We start from the raw sequence: 21803 nt of genomic DNA on the forward strand, positions 1-21803 counted from the left end.
TCTGTTTGTAAAAGTTAAGAGGTCATGAATTTTGCATGGGTCAGGAGTCTTATGAATTTGAGTAATGAATAATTCTTTAATATGGATCTTAAATTAAAGGTCATAACAAAATCTTTAATTAGAATAAAAAAACTGAACATGAAAGATTAATTTTTAATTTATAATTCTAAAAATCAAATTTCCATTTCATATTTCCTCTCTTCATATTCTTTTCATCTAGCTTCTCTCTTTCATTCTTTTCTATCAAATTTCATCCTTTAAATGTTAAACATATGTTTACTTTCTTATTACTATTAAGTTCATTAATCTCACTATATTTTTATTGATTACCATTCTTCTAAATAAACAGAAATTAGGATTTGTAATTTTTACTTATTTATTTTTCAGAATGGCAAATTTTTGTCTCGTCGTTTAGGATATTTATTCGAAAATATCCTATACTACTATTTAGACAATTCTCATTAAGTACTCACAACTCAACGAATCAATTTTGGGAATAAAATGTTAAAAAAAATCAACAATAGAATATTAACGCTGCAGTCGAAATTACAACCTTTGAGGTGTGACCTGCAAAAGTTTTAGTTTTACTTAATTTTTTTCTATCGTTTGGATGTCTACTCCATTTTAGTATTTCAATATTTGGAGGGTACGATGTTGTTCTATTAAAACATTTAATCAAAACAAGACATTTTGAGTTTAAATAGAAAATTTGGATGTTAAGTTGGAGCTCCGGTGTTTGATGCCTTCATGTTTTTTTTTGCGCTCCTTAGTTAGATTCGTCCTTAAAAGTTATTTTGAGTTGTTTATTTGGCATGTAAATATATAAACTTTCAACAGTTTTTTTTATTTTTGAACTTAAATACTTACTTTAAGTTTTTATTGAATTTTTGTTCGAAAAATAATTTTCTCTAAATTGATTTTATTGATCATTTATCCTTATTTTATTGGGTTAATAGCCAATTAAATCACGAAGTTTGATCAAATTTTGGTCCGTCCCACGAAGTTTAAAATTAGAATATTAAACATGAAGTTTCAATCTTTCTCAATTATCCCATCTATATGCAAAATTTCATATTTAAATGGTATTCAAAATGACGTGTTTTATGAAAATAAGTATATTTTTTCTTTTAATTATGTTTCTTTATCTTTCCTTTTCTTATTTTAATGAAAAAGTTAATTTTTGAATATAATCAAAAAGATAATATTTTGTACATAGATGGGATAATAGAGAAAAATTGAAACTTCATTATTTATTATTCTAATTTTAAATTTGGTAGGATAGATCAGAATTTGGGGGAGGATCCCATGCTGTCTATGAAAGCACAACATATGATGCTGTGGACAAAACACATAAATATAGGCATGAAACGCAACCCCATTTCCTTTTCTCTACTTTTTTTTAATATTTTCATTCTTATTTAACAGTTTTATATACGAAAAACATTGTAGAAATTCAATTATATATATATATATATATTATGTTATCATTTCTGAAATAAAATGATGAACTCGAAATAATAAAATATTGAATGATAAATATATTTCCTAATTACATATTGATGAAATCATCAATTAAATATAAAAATAAAATAATAAGGATAACATATTTTCGAGATAGTCATTTTATTACAAATTGATAACCATAGTTAATATTTTGATAATTATATTTTACAATGTATTTTAGTATTCAAAATTATATAATAATGTTAATGTCAAATAAGAATGAAAATATTAAAAAAAAGTAGAAAAAAGGAAATGGGGCTGCGTTTCATGCCTATATTTGTGCGTTTTGTCCACAGCACCATATGCTGTGCTTTCATGGACAGCAGGGGATCCTCCCCTCAGAATTTGACCAAACTTCATGATTTAATTGGCCATTGACCCTATTTTACTTGGTTATGGAGAAATCACCGTCATATTGTTCTCACATGCATAACAAATGTACACATATAGGGTTGAAGCCAGAGAATTTATAATAAAAGAGAAAAAAAAATACATGAAAATCTTATTAGGCCTGTTTTTACTTGGTTGTGGGAGTTTTTTCTGATTTCATGTCAACTAAAGTGATAATCTTTACAATAATCAATACATAATCAATATTTAAACGTATGAACATTGAGTTGTGTCAACTAAAATGATAGACTTTACAAGAAATGTATGCATGATTATATACCCTGTGTTTTTGCTTACAACAGGCCATCCAAAATTTGCAGTTGTGTCACTGAGTAGAAACCTTCTCCTCCGTAGCAGGTAATCCAGCTATATCCTTTAACGGCGTCCACACGAATTTTCTCCTGCACATATACAATTACTATATCGAAACCCCTTCTTATCCAACATCAACAAATTGGTGATCCCGACCCCCCTCTATAAATAAGTCGATAATATACAATTTCATCCATATTACTATGTTAATTTGGTATTTTGAAAAAGGACGCACCAGTTGCCGCATTCAGCGAGCACCCTGACTCGAGGCCGCAGCGTCGGAAGCAGGGCCAGAAACTGCAGCTCTGCCTTGGACAGCACCTAAACAATGCGCACCAATTTAATCATGTCCTCATAATAAAACATCAACTCGAATTATGCAAACAAAAGCAAACCTTAGCTTCGATGATCCAAACCACGAGCCCCTTCGCATCCGGAGGCAACAAAGATAGCCTGTAATCGACCTCCGGAGGGAAGTACCACCGCGCTATCGGCTGCTTCCCTATATGAGGCTGCATATAATTCAATTAAAATGATAAATAGACAAAACATGATAAAAACAGACTTTTAGATCATATTATCTATTTGACCAAACTGCCCCTTAGAGAGTACTCCCTCCGTCCGTCATTAGGAGTCTCATTTATGGTCGGCACGAGTTTTAAGAAATGTTAAGAAAAATGAGTGGAAAAAAGTTAGTGGAATATGGGTCCCACCTGTATATATTAATTTTAAATGAAATGTGAGTGGAATGAGTTAGTGGAAGGTGAGACCCTATTACCATTTATGGTAAAATTGAATCGGGACTCCTATTCACGGACGGACTAAAATGGAAAAACGAGACTCCTATTCGCGGACAGAGGGAGTAATACTTACTGGGCAGACGGGGTGGAACTTGGTGAGGGTGGTCTCGGGGTCACCGAGGCCGCGGGCGGAGAGGTCGAGGAAATGGTAGCCTTGGTGGGCGAGGCGGATGAGATAGCGGCCCTCGTAGCCTCCCTCGTGCGGGGAGTAGATGGCCAAGGCCTTGTGCTCCTCCACGTCGGCCAGCCACTGCCCTAGGTCCAGTTTCAGCAGGTCTCCTCCGATGAAGTCTCCCAAACTACGGTTGCATTTTGTTGCTATTCTCGCTGGTTTTCTGGTGAGCGTCGCCGGCCTTGTGCAGTGGTGCTGTGGGAGGAGGTGGATTGGCGGTGCTATTGCTCTTTGATGAAATGAGCATGCTGCAGTTGCTGTTGCAGTTGCAGTTGCAGTTGCCATTTTTATTTATTGGTGTGTTATGTGTGTGAGTGGAGGAGGAAGAGATGAAAGGTGAAGTGTTAGGAAGAAGATTCTGCTGGTCCAGAAACAAGATAAGGTGCTTTTCTGACTTCAAGTTTCTCTACAATAAAACAAAATAATCATGTCAATATTTTGACATATCGTTTCATGTTTATTTTGTTACTACTAAAATTAGCCATTGGAATTGGGGCATTTGTATCTCATTTGAAAATTCTTTAGCTCTTTATGCGGACTAGACATCAACCAAGCTATGGATCTTTCCCTCCCGTATAGCTTTTGCGAATATGATTGGGGAGAGCATTTAGTCATTTAGAAGTATAATGACTTTATCTTCATCCTCCAATAAGTCATCATTTATATTCTTCAAATCATCTACAACGTTGTTGAAATCTTTCTGTAGTTTGGGTTAGATGATCACTCAAACCAGCTCAATCAAGCTCAGGAACCGAACCATCCATGCAGGGTTCGCGTTTTGGAAAAGAATGAAGGAAATCAAGATTTAACGGCTAGTTAAATCTGAGCCGTCCGATTGTAAAGATTAGTTAGTTAGAATCCTAGCCTTGGATTTAAGTCCGTTAGTTTTCTTGTTAAGTTTTTTCCAGTTAAGCATAGCGAAAGCTTTTGTAATTCAAGATTCAATTCAGCTCAATAAAAGTTTTTCTTCTCTCAATTCAATTTGTGTTCTTCAACATTCGAATTCCAAAGTTTACAATTGGCGCCGTCTGTGGGAAGCGCACGCAATCGGAACGAATTGCAGCTTGATTTTCTTTTGGAATCGAATCCGCGGTGGTAATGGCGGCGAGGTTGGAGGCGGAAAAGTTCACCGGCAAAAACGACTTCGGTCTGTGGAGGATGAAGATGCGCGCGATGCTCATTCAACAAGGGCTATCGGCGGCGCTTGAAGAAGAGAAGATGGAAGCGGGGGCCGATCTTGATGAAAAGCCGGCGATTAAACGAGCTGATGTTTTGGCCAGAGCTCACAGCGTGGTGGTTCTGTGCCTGAGTGATAAGGTGCTCAGGGAGGTCGCGAAGGAGAAGACGGCGGCCGGAGTCCTGAAAAAATTAGAGAGCCTATATCTGGTAAAATCCCTCGCCAATCGATTGTATATGAAGCAGCGACTCTATTCTTACAGATTCTTGGAGGAGAAGGCAGTAATGGAGCAGCTTAAGGACTTCAATAAGGCAATCGATGATCTTGAAAACATCGATGTGACAATTAGCGATGAAGATAAGGCGATACTTCTTCTTAATGCTCTCCCGAAATCATATGACCATTTGAGAGATGCTATTATGTATGGAAGGGAGGGGTCCATTACACTCTTGGAGGTTCAATCTGCTCTGAGAGCCAAGGAGTTGCAGTCTTCTGGGGTTAAGCTCGTTGATTCTGCGTCTGAAAGTTTGAATATCAAAGGATCAAAGGGCAAGAAACAATTCAAGAAGAAGTTTGAACCAACCAAGCAGTCATGGAATGAAAGGAAAGAAACTAGGGTGTGCTATTGGTGTAATAAGCCCGGTCATCTCAAAAAGGATTGTCACAGTTGGAAGAAGAAGCAGGCCGCACAAGGTAATCATGGTGCGAGTACCTCTGACTGTGTTGAGTCAAATGATGCAGTAGAGGTGTTGAATGTGATGGAAACCATTGATGGAGCCTCTTGGATCATGGACAGTGGCTGTAGCTTCCACATATGCCCAAACCAAGATTGGTTTGAGACTTTATCCGACTCTGATGGCACAGTGACTCTAGGGAACAATCAAATATGCAGTGTGAGGGGTATAGGCTCAATCAGACTTAAGCTGCAGGATCACTCAATCAAAGTTCTTAGTGATGTCAGGTTCATACCTGAGGTGAAGAGAAACTTGATATCACTAGGATCACTGGAGCAAAAGGTTGTTCATTCTTGTCCAGGGAAGGTAGGATGCAAGTCAAGAAGGGTGAAAAAGTGGTCATGACAGCTGAGAGAAGAGGGAGTTTGTACTATCTCTATGCTTCTGTGATCAAGATTCAGAGGGATGGTGATGAGCTGAATCTGGTAAAGCCTCCAAGCTTGAAAGTTTGGCATGAAAGGCTGGGACACCCTGCAATAGGAAGCATTAAGGAGTTGATCAAGAAGCAAGTGATTGCTGCTGATGAGTCAGAGAATATTTCACCTTGTCAAGATTGCATCCGAGGCAAGGCTAAGAAATTGCCTTATCCCACTGGTAAGCATACTTCTACATCTCCATTGGATTATGTCCATAGTGATCTTTGGGGGCCGGCTTCAGTCAACACCATTGGGGGAGGAAGATATTATATGTCTTTGATTGATGATTTCTCTAGAAAAACCTGGATATATATATTGAAAGAAAAGAGTGAGGCATTGGCTAGGTTCAAAGAATGGTGTGATGAAGTTGAGCTTGAGACAGGGTGTAAAGTGAAGTGTCTTAGGACAGATAACGGGCTTGAGTATGTGTCCAAGGCATTTGATGATTTATGTAGGCAGAGGGGTATAAAGAGGCATAGAACTGTCCCCTTGAATCCTCAGCAGAATGGAGTAGCCGAGAGGGCCAACAGGACCATAGTTGAGAGAGTAAGATGTATGCTGTTCTCATCAGGTTTGGGGAAGAGATTCTGGGGTGAAGCTGCTTCTACTGCAGTATATTTGATGAATAAATGCCCATCTAGCAGCATCAATGGAGATACTCCAGATTATAGATGGTATGGCAAGAATGCAAGTTATGACAATTTGAAAACCTTTGGCTGCAAGGTGTTTGCTCATGTGAAGCAAGGGAAATTGGACCCTAGAGCATTGATGTGTGTGATGTTAGGGTATCAAAAGGGAGTAAAAGGGTCAGATTGTGGTGCATAGAGCCGGGGAACCACAAAGTGATCATTAGCAGAGATGTTACTTTCTTGGAGAAGGATATGCCTTTTCTGAATAAAGGCAGTGCTGATGGTGATGGAGTGAGGATAATTGATGCTGATGGTACTGAGTTCGAGGTAGAGCCTGCAGAAAAGAGAGATCATATCCAAGATGGTAGTGAATCTGATGCAGAGGCTGGAGAGTCAGCTTCTGAAATGACTGGAAGTTCTGCTCATGGGACTGATACTGCTCATGATGGTAGTGATGATCTAGATGGTTATCAGTTGGCCAGGGATAGAGTCAGAAGGGTCAGCAAGTTGCCAAGCCGGTTTTCTGAGTATGAAACAGTGTTCTATGCTCTTCTTGCAGCAGAAGAAGTGGAGCTTGAGGAGCCTCTTACATATAAGGAGGCTATGGCAAGCAAGGACAGAGACAAATGGTTGCTAGCTATGAAGGAAGAAATGGACTCACTGACCAAAAATAAGACTTGGGTCCTGGTTGATAAAATTGAAAACAGAAAGCTTGTGACTTGCAAGTGGATTTTCAAAAGAAAGAATGAAGTTGATGGTTCAATCAGATTTAAAGCTAGGCTAGTGGCAAGGGAATTTACCAATGTTGCAAATAGCGGGCTATCAATTTTAGTGGAGTCCTCCCGAAAAAGCTATAGCGGCTATAGTGCAGCTATAGCGGCAGCTATTGCTAATAGCGTTTTACAAAAAAAAGAGCAAAATTTTAGCCAAAACATGAGTAATTTCACACATTAGTTCACATACATTAGTTCAGAGCCAATAAAACTATGATAGCAGCCAATGCAAAATAAAAATTAAAAATAGTATAACAAGCCAACAATGCTCTGCTAGTTCACTCGTGTTGCCTTCAGTTCGTCTTCAGTTCTCTTCTCTCGTCCTCTTACTACAAATCATCATCACTCGAAGAATTAGAAGCAGATGGGGATGGTACAATGGTGTCGTTATCATCTTCATCTTCAGAGGAGGAAGTAGCAGATGCCTCTTCATCATCAAGAACAGGAAAGAATTTCTTTTTCTTCCTATTGTCTGGGCCTCTCTTCCTTTTGCGTTGATCTGGCATTCCTTGTGATGAGGATCCAGGTACAACATCTGTAAGATCGATTACTTGCTCTTGTTCTCCTTCTTCATTTGGTATAATGCCTGTGATCCATTCATTGCCATCATCGTCTTCGTCTTCTACAACAATTGGGTCTCTAGTATTGTTCTCTCTCTTTTGCCTCAGTTTGGAGTTGAATTTCACGAAGACAAGGTCCTTCATTCTGTCATGCAAGAGCTTATTGCGTTTCTTTGTGTGGACCTATAAAAAGTATAAATTAACTGATTAAGAAATAACAATGCAGGAAGAAACTATTTCTGTAAGTTTACCTATCAAGAACTATGCTTACCTGCTCAAATGCACTCCAATTTCTTTCACAGGCTGAGGAGCTGCATGTCAAACCAAGAATTTTTGCAGCCAATTTCCTTAGGTTAGGCGAAGTAGTTCCATGATTCATCCACCATTTAGCTACATTAGAAAACAACAAGACACATGAGAGGAAAATTTAGATACATTGGGACAATAAAAAACATGTTTAGAAAATTAGAAATGGAACTTTTCTAACCTGGGTCAAAACTTTTATTTTTATATTGCCTCTTGGCAATTTCCTTGCCAAATGAACCATCTCCATCCTGATACTTCGCAAGCTCAAGAATGACTTGGTCTTGAATATCTGCATTGTCAATCATTTTTGTAATGCAGGTTATTACACCTTTTGGGCCAATTTTTTAATCTGGCTTGACGTTTGGCCTGTTGCAACAAAAAAAGCATAGCGCAGCTATCGACACCGCTACGCTATCGTACATTAGCGGCGCTATAGCTCGCTTTAGCGATTTTAGCGCCCGTATATCTAATACAGAGGATATCTTCGCGATGGCTTGCTTCAGCAGCTATAGCGGCGCTATATCGGCGCTATAGCCCGCTATTTGCAACATTGGGATTTACTCAAGAGTATGGCATTGATTACAATGAGGTTTTTTCCCCGGTGGTGAAGCACAGCTCCATTAGAATGCTCTTATCAGTTGTTGCAAAGAATGGCTGGGAACTCGAGCAAATGGATGTGAAAACGGCCTTTCTCAATGGGGAGTTGGAAGAGACTATATATATGACCCAACCTGAGGGTTTTGCTGCTCCAGGACAGGAGGGAAAGGTGTGTAAGTTGATCAAGAGTATCTACGGCCTCAAGCAAGCAAGTAGGCAGTGGCATAAGAAGTTTAACTCTCATATGCTGAGTTGTGGATTCACAAGATCCAGATTTGACTCCTGTGTTTACTTCAAGAAGAAAGGTGGAGCACCAGTGGCCTATTTGTTATTGTATGTGGACGATATGCTCATTGCTGGGTCAAATATGAAGGAGGTGGAGCTGGTAAAGGAGGATCTGAGGTCTGGTTTTGATATGAAGGACCTAGGCCCAGCAAGAAAAATTCTTGGCATGAATATAGTGAGGGACAGGAGGCAAGGAACTATATGGCTGGGCCAATCTGATTACATACTGAAAATGTTAAGGAGGTTCAAGGTTGATAATATGAAGGAAAGCTCAACTCCATTGGCTCAACACTTCAGGCTATCTGCTGATCAGAGGCCTCAGAATGAAAATGAAAGGAGAGAGATGAAGCTGATCCCATATGCCAATATTATTGGCAGTGTGATGTATGCAATGGTCTGCACTAGACCGGATATTGCACATGTTGTTAGTACCACTAGTAGATTCATGGCTGATGGAGAGAACATTGGTTGGCTCTAAAATGGCTACTGCAAAATTGGGAATTCTATATGGAGGATGTCAGACTTCAGGTGATGAAGCTTTACTTGGTTTTTGTGACTCTGATTATGCTGGGGATGTGGACAATCGGAGGTCACAATCAGGCTATGTGTTACCATGTATGGGTCTGCAATAAGTTGGAAATCAAGCCAACAAAATGTGGTGGCATTGTCCACAACTGAAGCTGAATACTTGGCGCTTGCAGCAGCTGTCAAAGAAAGTTTCTGGTTGAAGGGCCTTGCGGCTGAGTTGGGAGTGGTCCAGAAATGTATTGCAGTTGGTTGCGATAGTAGCAGTGCCATTGCACTTGCGAGACATCAAGTTTATCATGAACGGAGTAAGCACATAGACGTACGCTTACACTTCATCAGAGAAAAGATTGAGGAAGAAGAGGTGAAGGTGTTTAAGGTGTGCACAAAGGTGAATCCGGCTGATATGCTTACAAAGGCTTTGCCTAGAGATAAAGTGGAACTTTGTAGGAGGCTGGTAATGTTGAAGTCCGATGATGCAGCTGATTGAGTGAAGGTGGAGATTTGTAGTTTGGGTTAGATGATCACTCAAACCAGCTCAATCAAGCTCAGGAACCGAACCATCCATGCAGGGTTCGCGTTTTGGAAAAGAATGAAGGAAATCAAGATTTAACGGCTAGTTAAATCTGAGCCGTCCGATTGTAAAGATTAGTTAGTTAGAATCCTAGCCGTTGGATTTAAGTCCGTTAGTTTTCTTGTTAAGTTTTTTTCCAGTTAAGCATAGCGAAAGCTTTTGTAATTCAAGATTCAATTCAGCTCAATAAAAGTTTTTCTTCTCTCAATTCAATTTGTGTTCTTCAACATTCGAATTCCAAAGTTTACACTTTCTAATTGCTCTCCTATGCATTTATCTTCCAACAACACATAGGAAAACAACCTTCGCTTCGTGTATAATCAGTTGGCTAATAATTTCGTCATGCACAAGCTCTTCTAATTCGCCAAACAGAGTCAGTTTTTTTCTTCAAAACCTTTTGAAGAACCTTATCTCCAACACATATTCTCCGATACCGCAATCTTATTTTCATGCACCTTAGGATCTGGATCCTCTATCGTTCTTCTTTAAATTATCCACTGACAACACTGATTTTGTTGGATCGGGGCGGATCTATCCCGTTTATTTATATTCCTGGATCCGTTCCTGTGTTGGATCAACATCGCTCACATTTACATCCGCCACTTGCCCACAAACCTCTCCGCCTAATACAATACACCACACTTCAAGAATCAAAGAAAATTTTTAGTTCATTATCTGCATAGATATGGACCTAGTAAATGTAAAACAACATAAGTACTTGTGTTCCACCGAATGTATTTGTACTTAATTACGCATTAGGTTTATAGTATAGTCAACGCATGTGCAATATTTTCGTCATTCGCAGCTACACATTCTACGATTTACAGCTATTTTATCAAAAGTCGCATTTTGCGACAACACCAATTTCATTGCTTTCAACAACGGAATAGAAGCGTACACAGATTCTGTCCCCACCAACAAATACGGCTATAGGAATCACGCAACCCGGCCAAGGCTGATTTCTCTCTCTCTCTCTCTCTCTCTCTCTCTCTCTCTCTCATTTCATCAAACAGTTGGGGAAGAGTCAGACTTCCCCTCAAATGCACTGAGACAAACACGCCGAAGAAGAATATGCAGGGAGTAATCGCGTCGAGGTGCTCCAGAATCATCAACCACGCCGTCTCCTCCCGCGTTAATCTCGTAGCTCACGCAGCTCTCAAACCGCCTGGCGTTCCGCTTCAGCTCAATCCGAACTCCGTTGCTACTGGCGCCAGAACTCTCTCGAGTAAACCGAGATTATGGCGCTCCGTCAGAACTGTGCCGTCAGCGCTCAAGCTCAACGCCTTCCTATCCGATTTTCCTTCCCGACCTCCTCAAAACGCGGTGACCATTCCATATTTGTTTCGTGTTGCATTTGTCTTATTCTTATAGTTTAGCAGGTTTATGTAGTATGTCTTTTTTAACAACAAAATTGATGTGCAATTCGTGCATTATCAGGTTTCACCGCCGAATGGGTATGCAATGTTCTCGACGGAGGCAGCTCCGGGACCGAAGCAAGAGAAGAAGACGTCGTTGACCGAAAATGGAGCTTCCGGAGAGACTAAAATAATCGCAACTCTAGCTAAATACTTGTGGATGAAGGACAATTTTGAATTTCGGTTTCGTGTCATTGCTGCCTTAGGTCTTCTGATCAGTGCCAAAGTAAATGTTTGCGAAGATTACCTATTATTTGCACGTGATGTTGATGTTTTAAGGTGATTTTATTTTGTGGTTGTTCCCTTTGGTTTGTGGTTTGTAGGTGATTAATGTTCAGGTGCCGTTCTTGTTCAAGCTGGCTGTTGATTGGTTATCAACAGTGACAGGCAATGCTGGTGGTCTTGCTGAGTTCACTGCTGCCAATTCTACTGCTCTAGCTCTTTTTGCTAGCCCTGCGGCAGTTCTAGTTGGTTATGGTATAGCGCGGTTGGGGGCATCTGCTTGTAATGGTATGTTGCAACTTATGTAGGTTTTAATGGTTTGTTCCATTTTATGGAAGTTTGAAGAGTAAATGGAAATAGCCTTCATAATTTCTTTGCTCAAATTGTACTCCTACTATGAAAGAGTCCCTCATTTTAACTCTATATTTTACTGTAGAACTTACTGTAATTCTTTTCATATAGAACTAAGAACTGCCATATTTTCCAAGGTGGCATTGAGAACAATTCGGCAGGTTTCTAGGCAGGTAGGGGACTGCATTTCCTTATTTTCTCACCCTTTTTATTGCATGATTGATCTGTTTCTTAAGATATTATATATTTAAGTTAATGTATATTTATGTGCTAATGATATGCTATTGTTCACTCTTTCATGCTGTACCCAAATTTTTCTGAATATGGAACATTTTTTTCCATTGAAGGAAAATAGCAGAAATTTCCCAAGCATATAAAGTAAGCTTCATGTAGGTTGGAGGAAATTGTTGGCATAGGGTGAAAATTGTCATCAGTTTTAGCTTTTCTCTAGCTCTTGATCAATTTTAATTAAAGATTTCATGATAAGAAGATCATCGTCCTACGTAGAAAATTAGAATCTAACATTGGGTTGCAGCTTGAAAAAGATAAAAAATGAAACTAACCACAAGCTGCTGAACAGATGAAAAGCTCTAGGTTCTGACCACCCGAGACATTGATCTAGACAGAAACAGTAGAACACCCTTTTTGAAATTCCACTGATAATTGTCTGCCCCTTCTAGGGCCAGCTTAACTGAGTTTATCTTTCTATTATGTTGATACATCTTGCCATATCCTAATGTCTTGTCTCATAAATGTGACTCTAGTTTGGATCTGTCAGAAATAAAACAACAAAATTGAAAAATGTGTCCAAACAAATTACAACTAAATGTTAGTATAAAATAGTACTCCTTCTAGCTTCTTTTGTAACTATTGGGATTTTTTTTTATATTGCTTAAGATAATGATCCTACACAAACTCAGAAAGCGTGATGAATAAGCTATGTAGCCGACTAGCAGTCAGACAAAATTAATAAGTCATTTATATTCTTTCTGATGATGTTCCATTCTCATTGCTTAATCAAAATGGGCAGTCTCAAAGATGAAAAGCATAGTTCTGGATGAGCATTGAGAAAGTGAATTCTTTATGTATCTTATAATTTTATATACCTTGAAAATAAAGGGAAGGTAATCAGTGGGTGACAGAATTTCTTGGTAAAAAAGGACATAGCAAGGCCCTTTTTTGGGATGTTATGTAGTTGGTAACAAGTCAGATATATAGCTAACATAAAAGGATTCATGGTCCCCCAAGTCCAAAATCCTAGTGTTTGAAACATAGCTACACAAGGATATGTTTCTCTGAGAAGGAAAACTTATAGAAAAGGCAAAGAACTAAGAAATTAAGCAACAATACCTTAATTGAAAGGGTATATGTATGCTGATAGGAAACTCTGTGGGGTGAAAGAAGTTTCACTTGGGATGGAAGTATATTGATGTTATCTACTAAAGCCATTTGATCAGAAATTGTGATACTCCAAATTGCATTACCTTATTCACCTCCTCGGTTGACTAAGACCTGTTTGCCCTTTTCTCTTTTATGATTCTGTAATCATGTTTGCCAAAATTTATGGAAAAGAAGAGGTCTATAATGAATTGAGCCATTGGACCTTATTGACTGTCACTATATTTATCTTCTATTTATAATTCTCGCGACGCTGAAAATTAGAAACAGCAAAGCATAAATAATGAAAATGTAATAATTAATTCAGTTTGGTTCCAGTACATACCAAATGGTTTTGATTAAATGAACTATGTTAACCAAGGGAGTGATACTACTTCTCTAAGGCATCAGGTTAATTGATTGGCAATTCTTGTTCATTTTCAGCAAAAATAATTTATATCTGTAAATTATAACATGCAGAAAACAATAATATAAAGTTCAGAATTTTCAGACTTGCCTGTATATTGAAAAAGTCAGCACATGATATTTGTGTAACGTACATTATCGGCCCATCTTCTTGCAGGTCTTTTCACATTTGCATGATCTTGACCTACGATATCACCTGAGGTATGTCACAGTCCACATTCTCTTAGAAATTAATAACACCTAGGTCCCTCATGCTTCTTATTGTACCTTAAATTCTGTTTACACGTATTATAGTAGCTCTAAGGTGAAGTTTTCAAATGAGCTGAACGATTTAGAAATAACCTTGAAATATGCCTGTTTATCTTTGCAGTCGAGAAACGGGTGCTCTTAATCGTATCATCGATCGTGGTAGCCGGGCTATAAACTGGATTCTTTCATCAATGGTCTTCAATGTTGTACCAACTGTGTTAGAGGTGTAATCCCTAGTTGATTCCTTGTTAAGTTTGATGTAGTAAAAGCTTTTACAAGTTAAGAGTTTGTAGGAACAACTTTAATAGTCTTGGTCTATGGCCTTTCAGATATCAATGGTTGCTGGTATCCTTGCCTATAAGTTTGGAGCAACATTTGCATGGATTACAACATTTTCTATGGCAGCTTACATAGCTTTCACATTAACTGTGACACAGGTATTGTTACTTTCTTTAAATAAGAGATCTTCATCTGAATTGTCTGGTATTTTTGAGTTGGTTCAGTTTACATGATATTTTAATAAAGACCACTATTGGATTTTCAATTGTAGTGGAGGACTAAGTTTAGGAAGGCTATGAATAAAGCTGACAATGATGCAAATACGCGTGCAATAGATTCCCTAATAAATTATGAGGTGAGTTATCCTCTTCTTTGTGAAAATTAAGCTACATTTGAGCCTGATGTTATTGATGTTGATGGTTCCTATTACCTTTCAGACTGTCAAGTACTTTAACAATGAGGCCTATGAAGCTGATAAATATGATGAATTTCTTGAGAGTAAGTATTTTCACCTTAAAATTCAAATTTTATTTGTTCAAGCATTGGCCTACCACTATAGAGGCCAACATAAGAGATCTAGAACTTTTCTTTCATTGGTTAAATGATAAAAAATGTTAGATGCAGTGAAAGGGGGTTAAGTTCTTAACTCCCAAGGTAAAGGGGGTGCACAACTTACAAAGTGATGTGTGTGTATAAAGGTGTGAGGGAGACTGGTATAAAATTAATACTCATATGTCTTCCAGTCAAATTGATCAATGAACTCCTCTTGTGCTATCTTCCATTCAAATTGATCAATGAACTCCTCTTGTGCTATCTTCCATTCAAATTGATCAATGAACTCCTCTTGTGCTATGCCCTCAAATAATTCCATGAACTGAACTAGGTCTAAGAACTTATACTTTTCTAATAAAATTGTGAACTACATGAAGAATGTATGTTGTTTATACCAACAGTGAGGCAAAGTATGTCACCTAAAGGGCTGGCTTTTGCTTATAGCCTTATACCTGTGTGGCAGTCTCCGCAAAACAATTATCTGTAAGAAAGCACAAATTCTGGTTTGCTGCATTTACATTCGCTCAATCATAGCAATATAGTACCTATGGACCCACGGCTGGATGACCTTTTAGCTTGAGTTGCTACCTCATCAGAATGCCAAACTACTACTCCTATTAGTATGTTTTTTTTCTTTTTGGTGAAATTTCTTTCCTCGGTTGCTCCTTTCATTTTGAGTAGCTAGGTCTGGGTAGTGTTATACATAAAGGGGGCAGTGCATTGTGCAACAGTTCCACAGTTCCAAAACAGCTAACTAATAAAGAAGCTATGACACACTTCTTTCTACTTTTTGTCCCTTTCAGATGAAATAATTTATAAATTCATACCTCTCTCTGCCCTGTTAAGTCATACTTCATGTTTGCTATGATGTCAGTTAACCAATGAGGAACCATCTTTCAGGATACGAAGATGCTGCCTTAAAAACTCAAAGAAGTCTTGCTTCTTTGAACTTCGGGCAGAGTTTGATATTCAGCATTGCTATCTCAACTTCTATGATTTTGTGTTCAAGTGGGATCATGCAAGGGAATATGACTGTTGGGGACTTGGTAATTTCTACCTTCCTCATAAACATTCCTGTTACCCATTTTGGCATCTATTGACTAAGACTTGATCTCTTATTTATTCATTTATTTATGATTTATTATTATCATGACTAAATATTATTCCTCTTAGGTCATGGTAAATGGACTTCTTTTTCAACTCTCTCTTCCACTCAACTTCCTTGGAGGTGTTTATAGAGAAACGGTTCAAAGTTTGGTAGATATGAAGTCCATGTTCCAATTACTTGAGGTAGTAACTCACTGTCAGGGTAATGTTTATTTTCCATCTCAGAGTTTTCCTGAAAATGTTTACTGAATCAAAGTCAGATTTTGTTTGTTGGGATCGAACAATTTGATACTCGTTACTGGTGATATCTGGAGGATCTAACGGAAAATTATGTTAAGCATAGCTCTGGAAACTTGTAGTTGTGTTAATGTCTTCATATATAATGATTTTTAAATGCTATTTGCTTCACATCCAGGAAAAATCGGAAATTGTGGATAAACATGACGCGAAGCCTTTGGAATTGAATGGGGGGTGCATAGAATTTGAAAACGTTGACTTCAGGTGCACCTCCATATTTTCTAGTTGGAATACAACTGTACCTGATGGTCTGTTGTGCATAATAGTAGAAGGTCTTTCATATCATCTTTACAAAGTGGTTTTGTTCTCTTAACTGACATGCAATGTGTTTAACCCTACATAGTTGCATGAAGAATGAACCTGAGTATCAATGTTAATTGTTACTAGTGAAACTCTGCCACGTGATATCTTTCGGTCTTGTAAGGAACTTAAGGCTGATAGGACACTTAACTAGGGATGGAAAGAAGGATCTAATAATAGCTGGGAAATGCAGCTCGCTAGGAAACTATAATACAGCTTTTCATTCACTTGCATGATTTTCTACAATCTATTATACTCTGCAACGAAGTGGACCTTCATCAGGCTTAGCTTTCTCATATTACTAGGTTTGTGGAATTTATTGGCTATATTACCATCTGGTTTAGCTTTCCAAACCACTTTCATGTTTCCCACTCTTTAGTTTTGCAAAAATTGAAAACAAAAACGTGCTTCATTAATTAAATTGTATTATAGACTGTGTCGGTCTGAAAATGAAGATATGTATATGATACTTATATGTGAACTACTACTAGTCTACTAGTAGGTATTTAATGGTTTAGGTAAATGCATGGGAAACATTAAATACTAACAGGTCTCAACATAATGTTATTTTTTATAAAATAAGGGGGTGATTGCTGGTTTAGGGGGCAATGGAGTGACAAGAACGGAGAATGAGTTCATTGCCCCCATTTTTGGGAGGTATGGCTCATTCCTCTACTTTTTGGGTGCTAAAATTACTATTTAGGGATCATTCCAACAAACCAAGCCTATTCTTCTTTTGTGTTCCGAGTCCCTAAATACACCCTACCAAGTAAGTGGTAAATTATCTTTCTGATGAAAATGGCTGAAAAACTTGCATTTCTTGGTTATCAAATGGAATAAGTAGAAAGATTCACCACAAAAATGAAATCAGTGATGCCTAATCTTTTGATGTCAATATCAACATCCGTGACTATGACCACATTTCTTTAGCCGCAGTTTAGTGCAGATGATTGTTTTCCAGTTCATTAAATGCTTGTCAGAACATATCTACATTAAGAAACATGTTAGAGTTTAGTGTTGTAATTCTCTATCATATGTTTCAGTCAGTCTGTAATAAATTTCAATTGTGATATCCTCTCTAAGCTGTCAGATCAAATAATTCGCAAAAGCAAGTGTGCAGCTTTGATACATTGAAACCTGAAATGGTGCAGCAGACTTTGCTTTTTTGTCCTACTGCTTTTATTTAAACGTTTCAGTAGGTAATACTATATTTTACTGTCTTGAAATGATTGTTTTGGTGCTGATCATATGTTCTTAACTTCTTATGCAGCTACCTCCCAGAAAGAAAGATTCTGGATGGTATATCATTTGCTGTGCCAGCTGGGAAGAGTGTAGCTATTGTTGGAACCAGTGGAAGTGGTAAACAATCACTTATTTTTCTTGATAAAAAGGATCTATTTTTTGTTCTGGTAATCAAGATATTTGGCTTTCATGTCTTTCTTGTTTGATTTATTCTGTTGCTGAAACTGAATAAAGGTGTTTATATGTGTAATGCTTGTTTTTAGAATAAAAAGCACTTTATATTCATGACCATTTGCACCTGTTTCGTGAACTATCATTAGTTCTTTTAGTTTTAGAGTCTTGTCTCATGATATACCTCTGCATGTATTTGCAGGAAAGTCAACTATTCTAAGATTGCTATACAGATTTTTTGACACTCATGCTGGACACGTAAGATTACAGCAGTTTCTTTTAGACAAATAATTTGTTGGAATTTTAAATCCGTTTTACTACTGCTATGGTACCATTTGTCAATTTTCTGTAACTAATCTCAAGCAATAGATGTTCTTTCTTTAGGTTCTATGATGTTTTTCTTAAGTTCCATTTTACATTTTTACTTGACAGATAAAGATAGATGGGCAAGACATCAGGGAAGTAACGCTCGAGAGCCTTAGGAAATCCATTGGCGTTGTTCCTCAAGACACTGTAAGTTGACAATTCCATTAAGTGTTTGCTTCAGGAATGAATTATTGGCTATGCAGGCATTCATAACCTCCTTTTGTTGTTTTTGTTGCAAATTGCTGGCAGGTTCTATTCAATGATACTATATTCCACAACATTCACTATGGTCGCCTTGCAGCTACGCAGGAGGAGGTTCCTGTTAAAATTAACATTATTCTTATGCTTGTAATTGCTACTTTCAGAGGTTTTCCTCTTATTTGTCTTCTAATAATAGGTATATGATGCCGCTCGTCGAGCAGCTATTCACGACACAATCATGAAATTCCCGGATAAATATTCTACTCTAGTAGGGGAAAGAGGACTTAAGGTATATCTTGTATTTTCTTCATTTAGAATAACTTCTACAGTATCCTCGTTTAGATGTAATTTCAACTTGTAAGCATGACAATTGTACATTTTTTAACACTCCTCCTATTTTGTAGTAGTAAGTATGTTAAGTCTGTTAAGATGTATGAGATGATCTTTAACTTTATGTTGGTGTAAATAAGTGGCAATTACCCTACTCTGATCAACATTGAAGTTTAATGTGATACTACATTTTGGCAGTTAAGCGGTGGTGAAAAGCAAAGAGTGGCACTTGCTCGTACATTCTTGAAAGCACCTCCTATATTGTAAGTATCTATTGCTTCTGATTACACATGACATTGCCACACCATTTGCTTCCTTCTTTCCATTCCTTTAGTTTTCATATTTAAGTTCAAGGGGGTAAAAATATAAAGAATGGCGATAAATTATTGAAATGTAATCTCAAGTAAATCTGGATGAGAATGACCCATTACTGTGTTGGGAATGAAATTAATCCTTTTTGTTCATGTGTTATGTCAGTGTCTATTGATAAAGTTTTGGGTTAATAGATCAAATGAGCGCACTGGAATCAAACTCAGAAAACCTGAGTGCAAGCTGAATATAAATCAATGAGCCCATCTCAAATAAAGCACATTAATACTCCTTAACTCCTGGTCCATGCAATGGTCCGGTAGCCTATTGTCTGTTGACACAGCATAAACAATATCGATAGTATTTTGAGCTCCTTGTGATTTATCTTTCTGTATATTGCTCTACTCACGTTTTTTGTGTTCTGCTTGACCTCAACGATAATTCTGTAGTTGATCTTTAGTAATTGCATAGGCATTCCTTGTATGTTTTTTAATTCTCTTTATTTTCTTCCTTTTTAGGTTTTGTGATGAAGCTACAAGTGCGCTTGATAGCACAACGGAGTCAGAGATTCTAAATGCTTTGAAATCCTTGGCAAACAATCGGACTTCAATTTTCATTGCTCACAGGCTCACAACAGCAATGCAATGTGACGAGGTATTTGTCCACTATAAGAATCTGAAGACACTCATGTATTATATGTCATACTCCCTCCTTTCCTTGTTAATTGAGTCATTTCTTTTCGGCACAGAAATCAAGAAAGAGATGTTTAGCATATTAAGTGGAGGGAGAATAAAGTAGGAGAGATTAAAATAAAGTAGGCGAGAGTGCCAAAAATAAATGACTAAATTATCTTCGTACTGTGTCAAGTTAGTAGAATAAACTTAAGTTTCCATTGGGTCTGAGTGTATTCAGTTTCGAAGTCATGTGGTGGTTGAGATACATATTTACAGTGGCCATGGTCATACTCCGTTTATACTACGTTTGTTATTTGGCTCTATGCTATTCCGTTGAGTAGTGTTTCCATGTGATTATTTGTGAATGAAATTTGGAATGGCAGATCATAGTTTTGGAGAGCGGAAGAGTAGTAGAGCAGGGACCTCATGATGTTCTCTTGACCAAGTCTGGCCGATACTCACAGCTTTGGGCACAGCAAAATTCCACTGTTGATGCCATTGATGCAGCCATCAAATTGGAAGCATGAGTTCCATTCTAATTTTATCTTAAATTATTATGGAGTACTACTATTTTGCTTGCACATAGAAACAGATGATAGATATATATATATATATATATATATAATTGGGGTTTTTCAGTTCATATAAACATGTGGTTGTATGAATGAGGGACCATTGACTATATAATTTCTGCAGGGTCTATAGATAAGTTACTGCCCTACGGCTGCCATCCCGTTGAGTATTTTGTCATCAAAAATTGCCCTTTTTCATTCAAGCCCATTGTACAAGTTTTGAATAGTGAATGGGAAAATAGGCAATGAACATGTTATCCTCAGAATGCATTTCAAAAGCACAACACAATTATGAGTTACATCAAAACTTTTTTTGTATCACCTCAGTGAACGTACCAATTGCCAGCTATCTTATCTTTATGCACCTCATTTTCAAATGTTGGGCCACATTTGACATTTCAATTAAAATTATGATTCAGTTTTTATTACTAGTAATAGTAGTATAATTCTTTCACTTTATGGTTTGAAGAAGATATTTGAATATTGGATCGCCTTGTTTGTGTAAATCATGAATGTAAGTAGTGCAGTAGGTCCACTCAGAGAATCAGAGGTTGAATTTTTTGGTTGACTGAGTGATTTTAATTTGCGTGCTACTATTATTTACATATTAATACTATAACAAGTACTACTTCAAAATCCAATTATTACCATTCCCATGAGGCCATGAAAGAAACACTAGGTAAATTAATACAACTGGGTATCTAAGTGTTAGATTAGTATATAGTGTTCAATCTTAATCATTGCTATAAAATTTTTGGATGATTTAATTAGATGCATTTATCATGAATTTTGCTTTTCCTTTTTAAATATGACAAGGTGCATATTCCGTGAATTTAATTTAATTATTAACATTAACATTATGCGTATTTCTATGCAGAGTTGCGTTAGTGTGCTAACTATCTTAATGTGCCACTTGCTAACTAATCAACAAATTATATTAAAAATGTCAATACAATAAAATGGGTATGTCAACACAAATTTATCTTGACATTTTGCTTAATGTGCTACTTGTTCACTTATCAACACATTATACTCCATCCGTCCACAAAAAATAGGGCACATTTATCATTTTTGGTTGTCCACAAAAATAGAGCACATTCATTTATGGAAAGTTTTCAACAAAATAATAACCCTACACATCATTTTATTTACCACTTATGCCATTAGAATTAATAACCCCACATTCCAGTAACACTATTTCTCTCTTACTTTTTCTTATTCTCTCTTACTTTTTTCCTTTCCCTCTTACTTTACAAATTCTACATTAAAACTCGTGTCATTCACCAATTGCCCTATTTTTTGTGGACGGAGGGAGTATTAAAAATGTCAACACAATAACATATCAACGCAAATTTATCTTGATATTTACAAAATGTCAACACAAATTTGTGTTGACATATTCATGTCATTGTATTAACATGTTTAATATAGTTTGTTGATTTAGTTAGTAAGTATCACATTAAGATGGTTAGTATTTGATCACATCTCCTTTTAGGCATATTTGTGTTTAAGAGCATCCGCAACGCGTGCCGTTGCGGTGCCTTATTTCGTTCCGGAGGAACGGAACCGCGGCGGCACGCGTTGCAGCCGCCCGTGTCGTCGCCATTCCG

The 21803-nt window shown here is 37.3% G+C and overlaps 3 protein-coding genes across 3 annotated transcripts; 1 reads left to right on the top strand and 2 right to left on the bottom strand.

Annotated features, from left to right (window-relative positions):
• Positions 1 to 2067: 2067 nt before the first annotated feature.
• On the bottom strand, positions 2068 to 3561 carry LOC121743487 (NAD(P)H-quinone oxidoreductase subunit N, chloroplastic-like). The gene is made up of 4 exons (XM_042136791.1): positions 3079 to 3561; positions 2601 to 2717; positions 2441 to 2526; positions 2068 to 2294 (listed from the first exon to the last, which is right to left on the bottom strand). Exons 1-4 carry the CDS (start codon positions 3460 to 3462, stop codon positions 2219 to 2221), a joined length of 663 nt encoding a protein of 220 aa, XP_041992725.1. The 5' UTR covers positions 3463 to 3561; the 3' UTR covers positions 2068 to 2218.
• A 3631-nt stretch (positions 3562 to 7192) lies between these two features.
• On the bottom strand, positions 7193 to 8077 carry LOC121744417. The gene is made up of 3 exons (XM_042137938.1): positions 7954 to 8077; positions 7738 to 7856; positions 7193 to 7649 (listed from the first exon to the last, which is right to left on the bottom strand). The coding sequence occupies exons 1-3, from the start codon at positions 8075 to 8077 to the stop codon at positions 7236 to 7238; spliced, it is 657 nt and encodes a 218-aa protein (XP_041993872.1). The 3' UTR covers positions 7193 to 7235.
• A 2612-nt stretch (positions 8078 to 10689) lies between these two features.
• On the top strand, positions 10690 to 20514 carry LOC121745558 (ABC transporter B family member 25, mitochondrial-like). Its single transcript, XM_042139518.1, has 20 exons — positions 10690 to 11076; positions 11191 to 11394; positions 11492 to 11678; positions 11853 to 11914; positions 13702 to 13745; positions 13915 to 14017; positions 14123 to 14230; positions 14344 to 14427; positions 14510 to 14570; positions 15525 to 15670; positions 15798 to 15914; positions 16147 to 16232; positions 17599 to 17687; positions 17944 to 17999; positions 18174 to 18254; positions 18357 to 18422; positions 18505 to 18597; positions 18837 to 18901; positions 19466 to 19601; positions 20005 to 20514. Exons 1-20 carry the CDS (start codon positions 10825 to 10827, stop codon positions 20146 to 20148), a joined length of 2184 nt encoding a protein of 727 aa, XP_041995452.1. The 5' UTR covers positions 10690 to 10824; the 3' UTR covers positions 20149 to 20514.
• The last annotated feature ends 1289 nt before the right edge of the window (positions 20515 to 21803 follow it).

The sequence above is a fragment of the Salvia splendens genome, chromosome 8, assembly GCF_004379255.2.
Source record: "Salvia splendens isolate huo1 chromosome 8, SspV2, whole genome shotgun sequence".
Classification (NCBI taxonomy): Eukaryota; Viridiplantae; Streptophyta; class Magnoliopsida; order Lamiales; family Lamiaceae; genus Salvia; species Salvia splendens.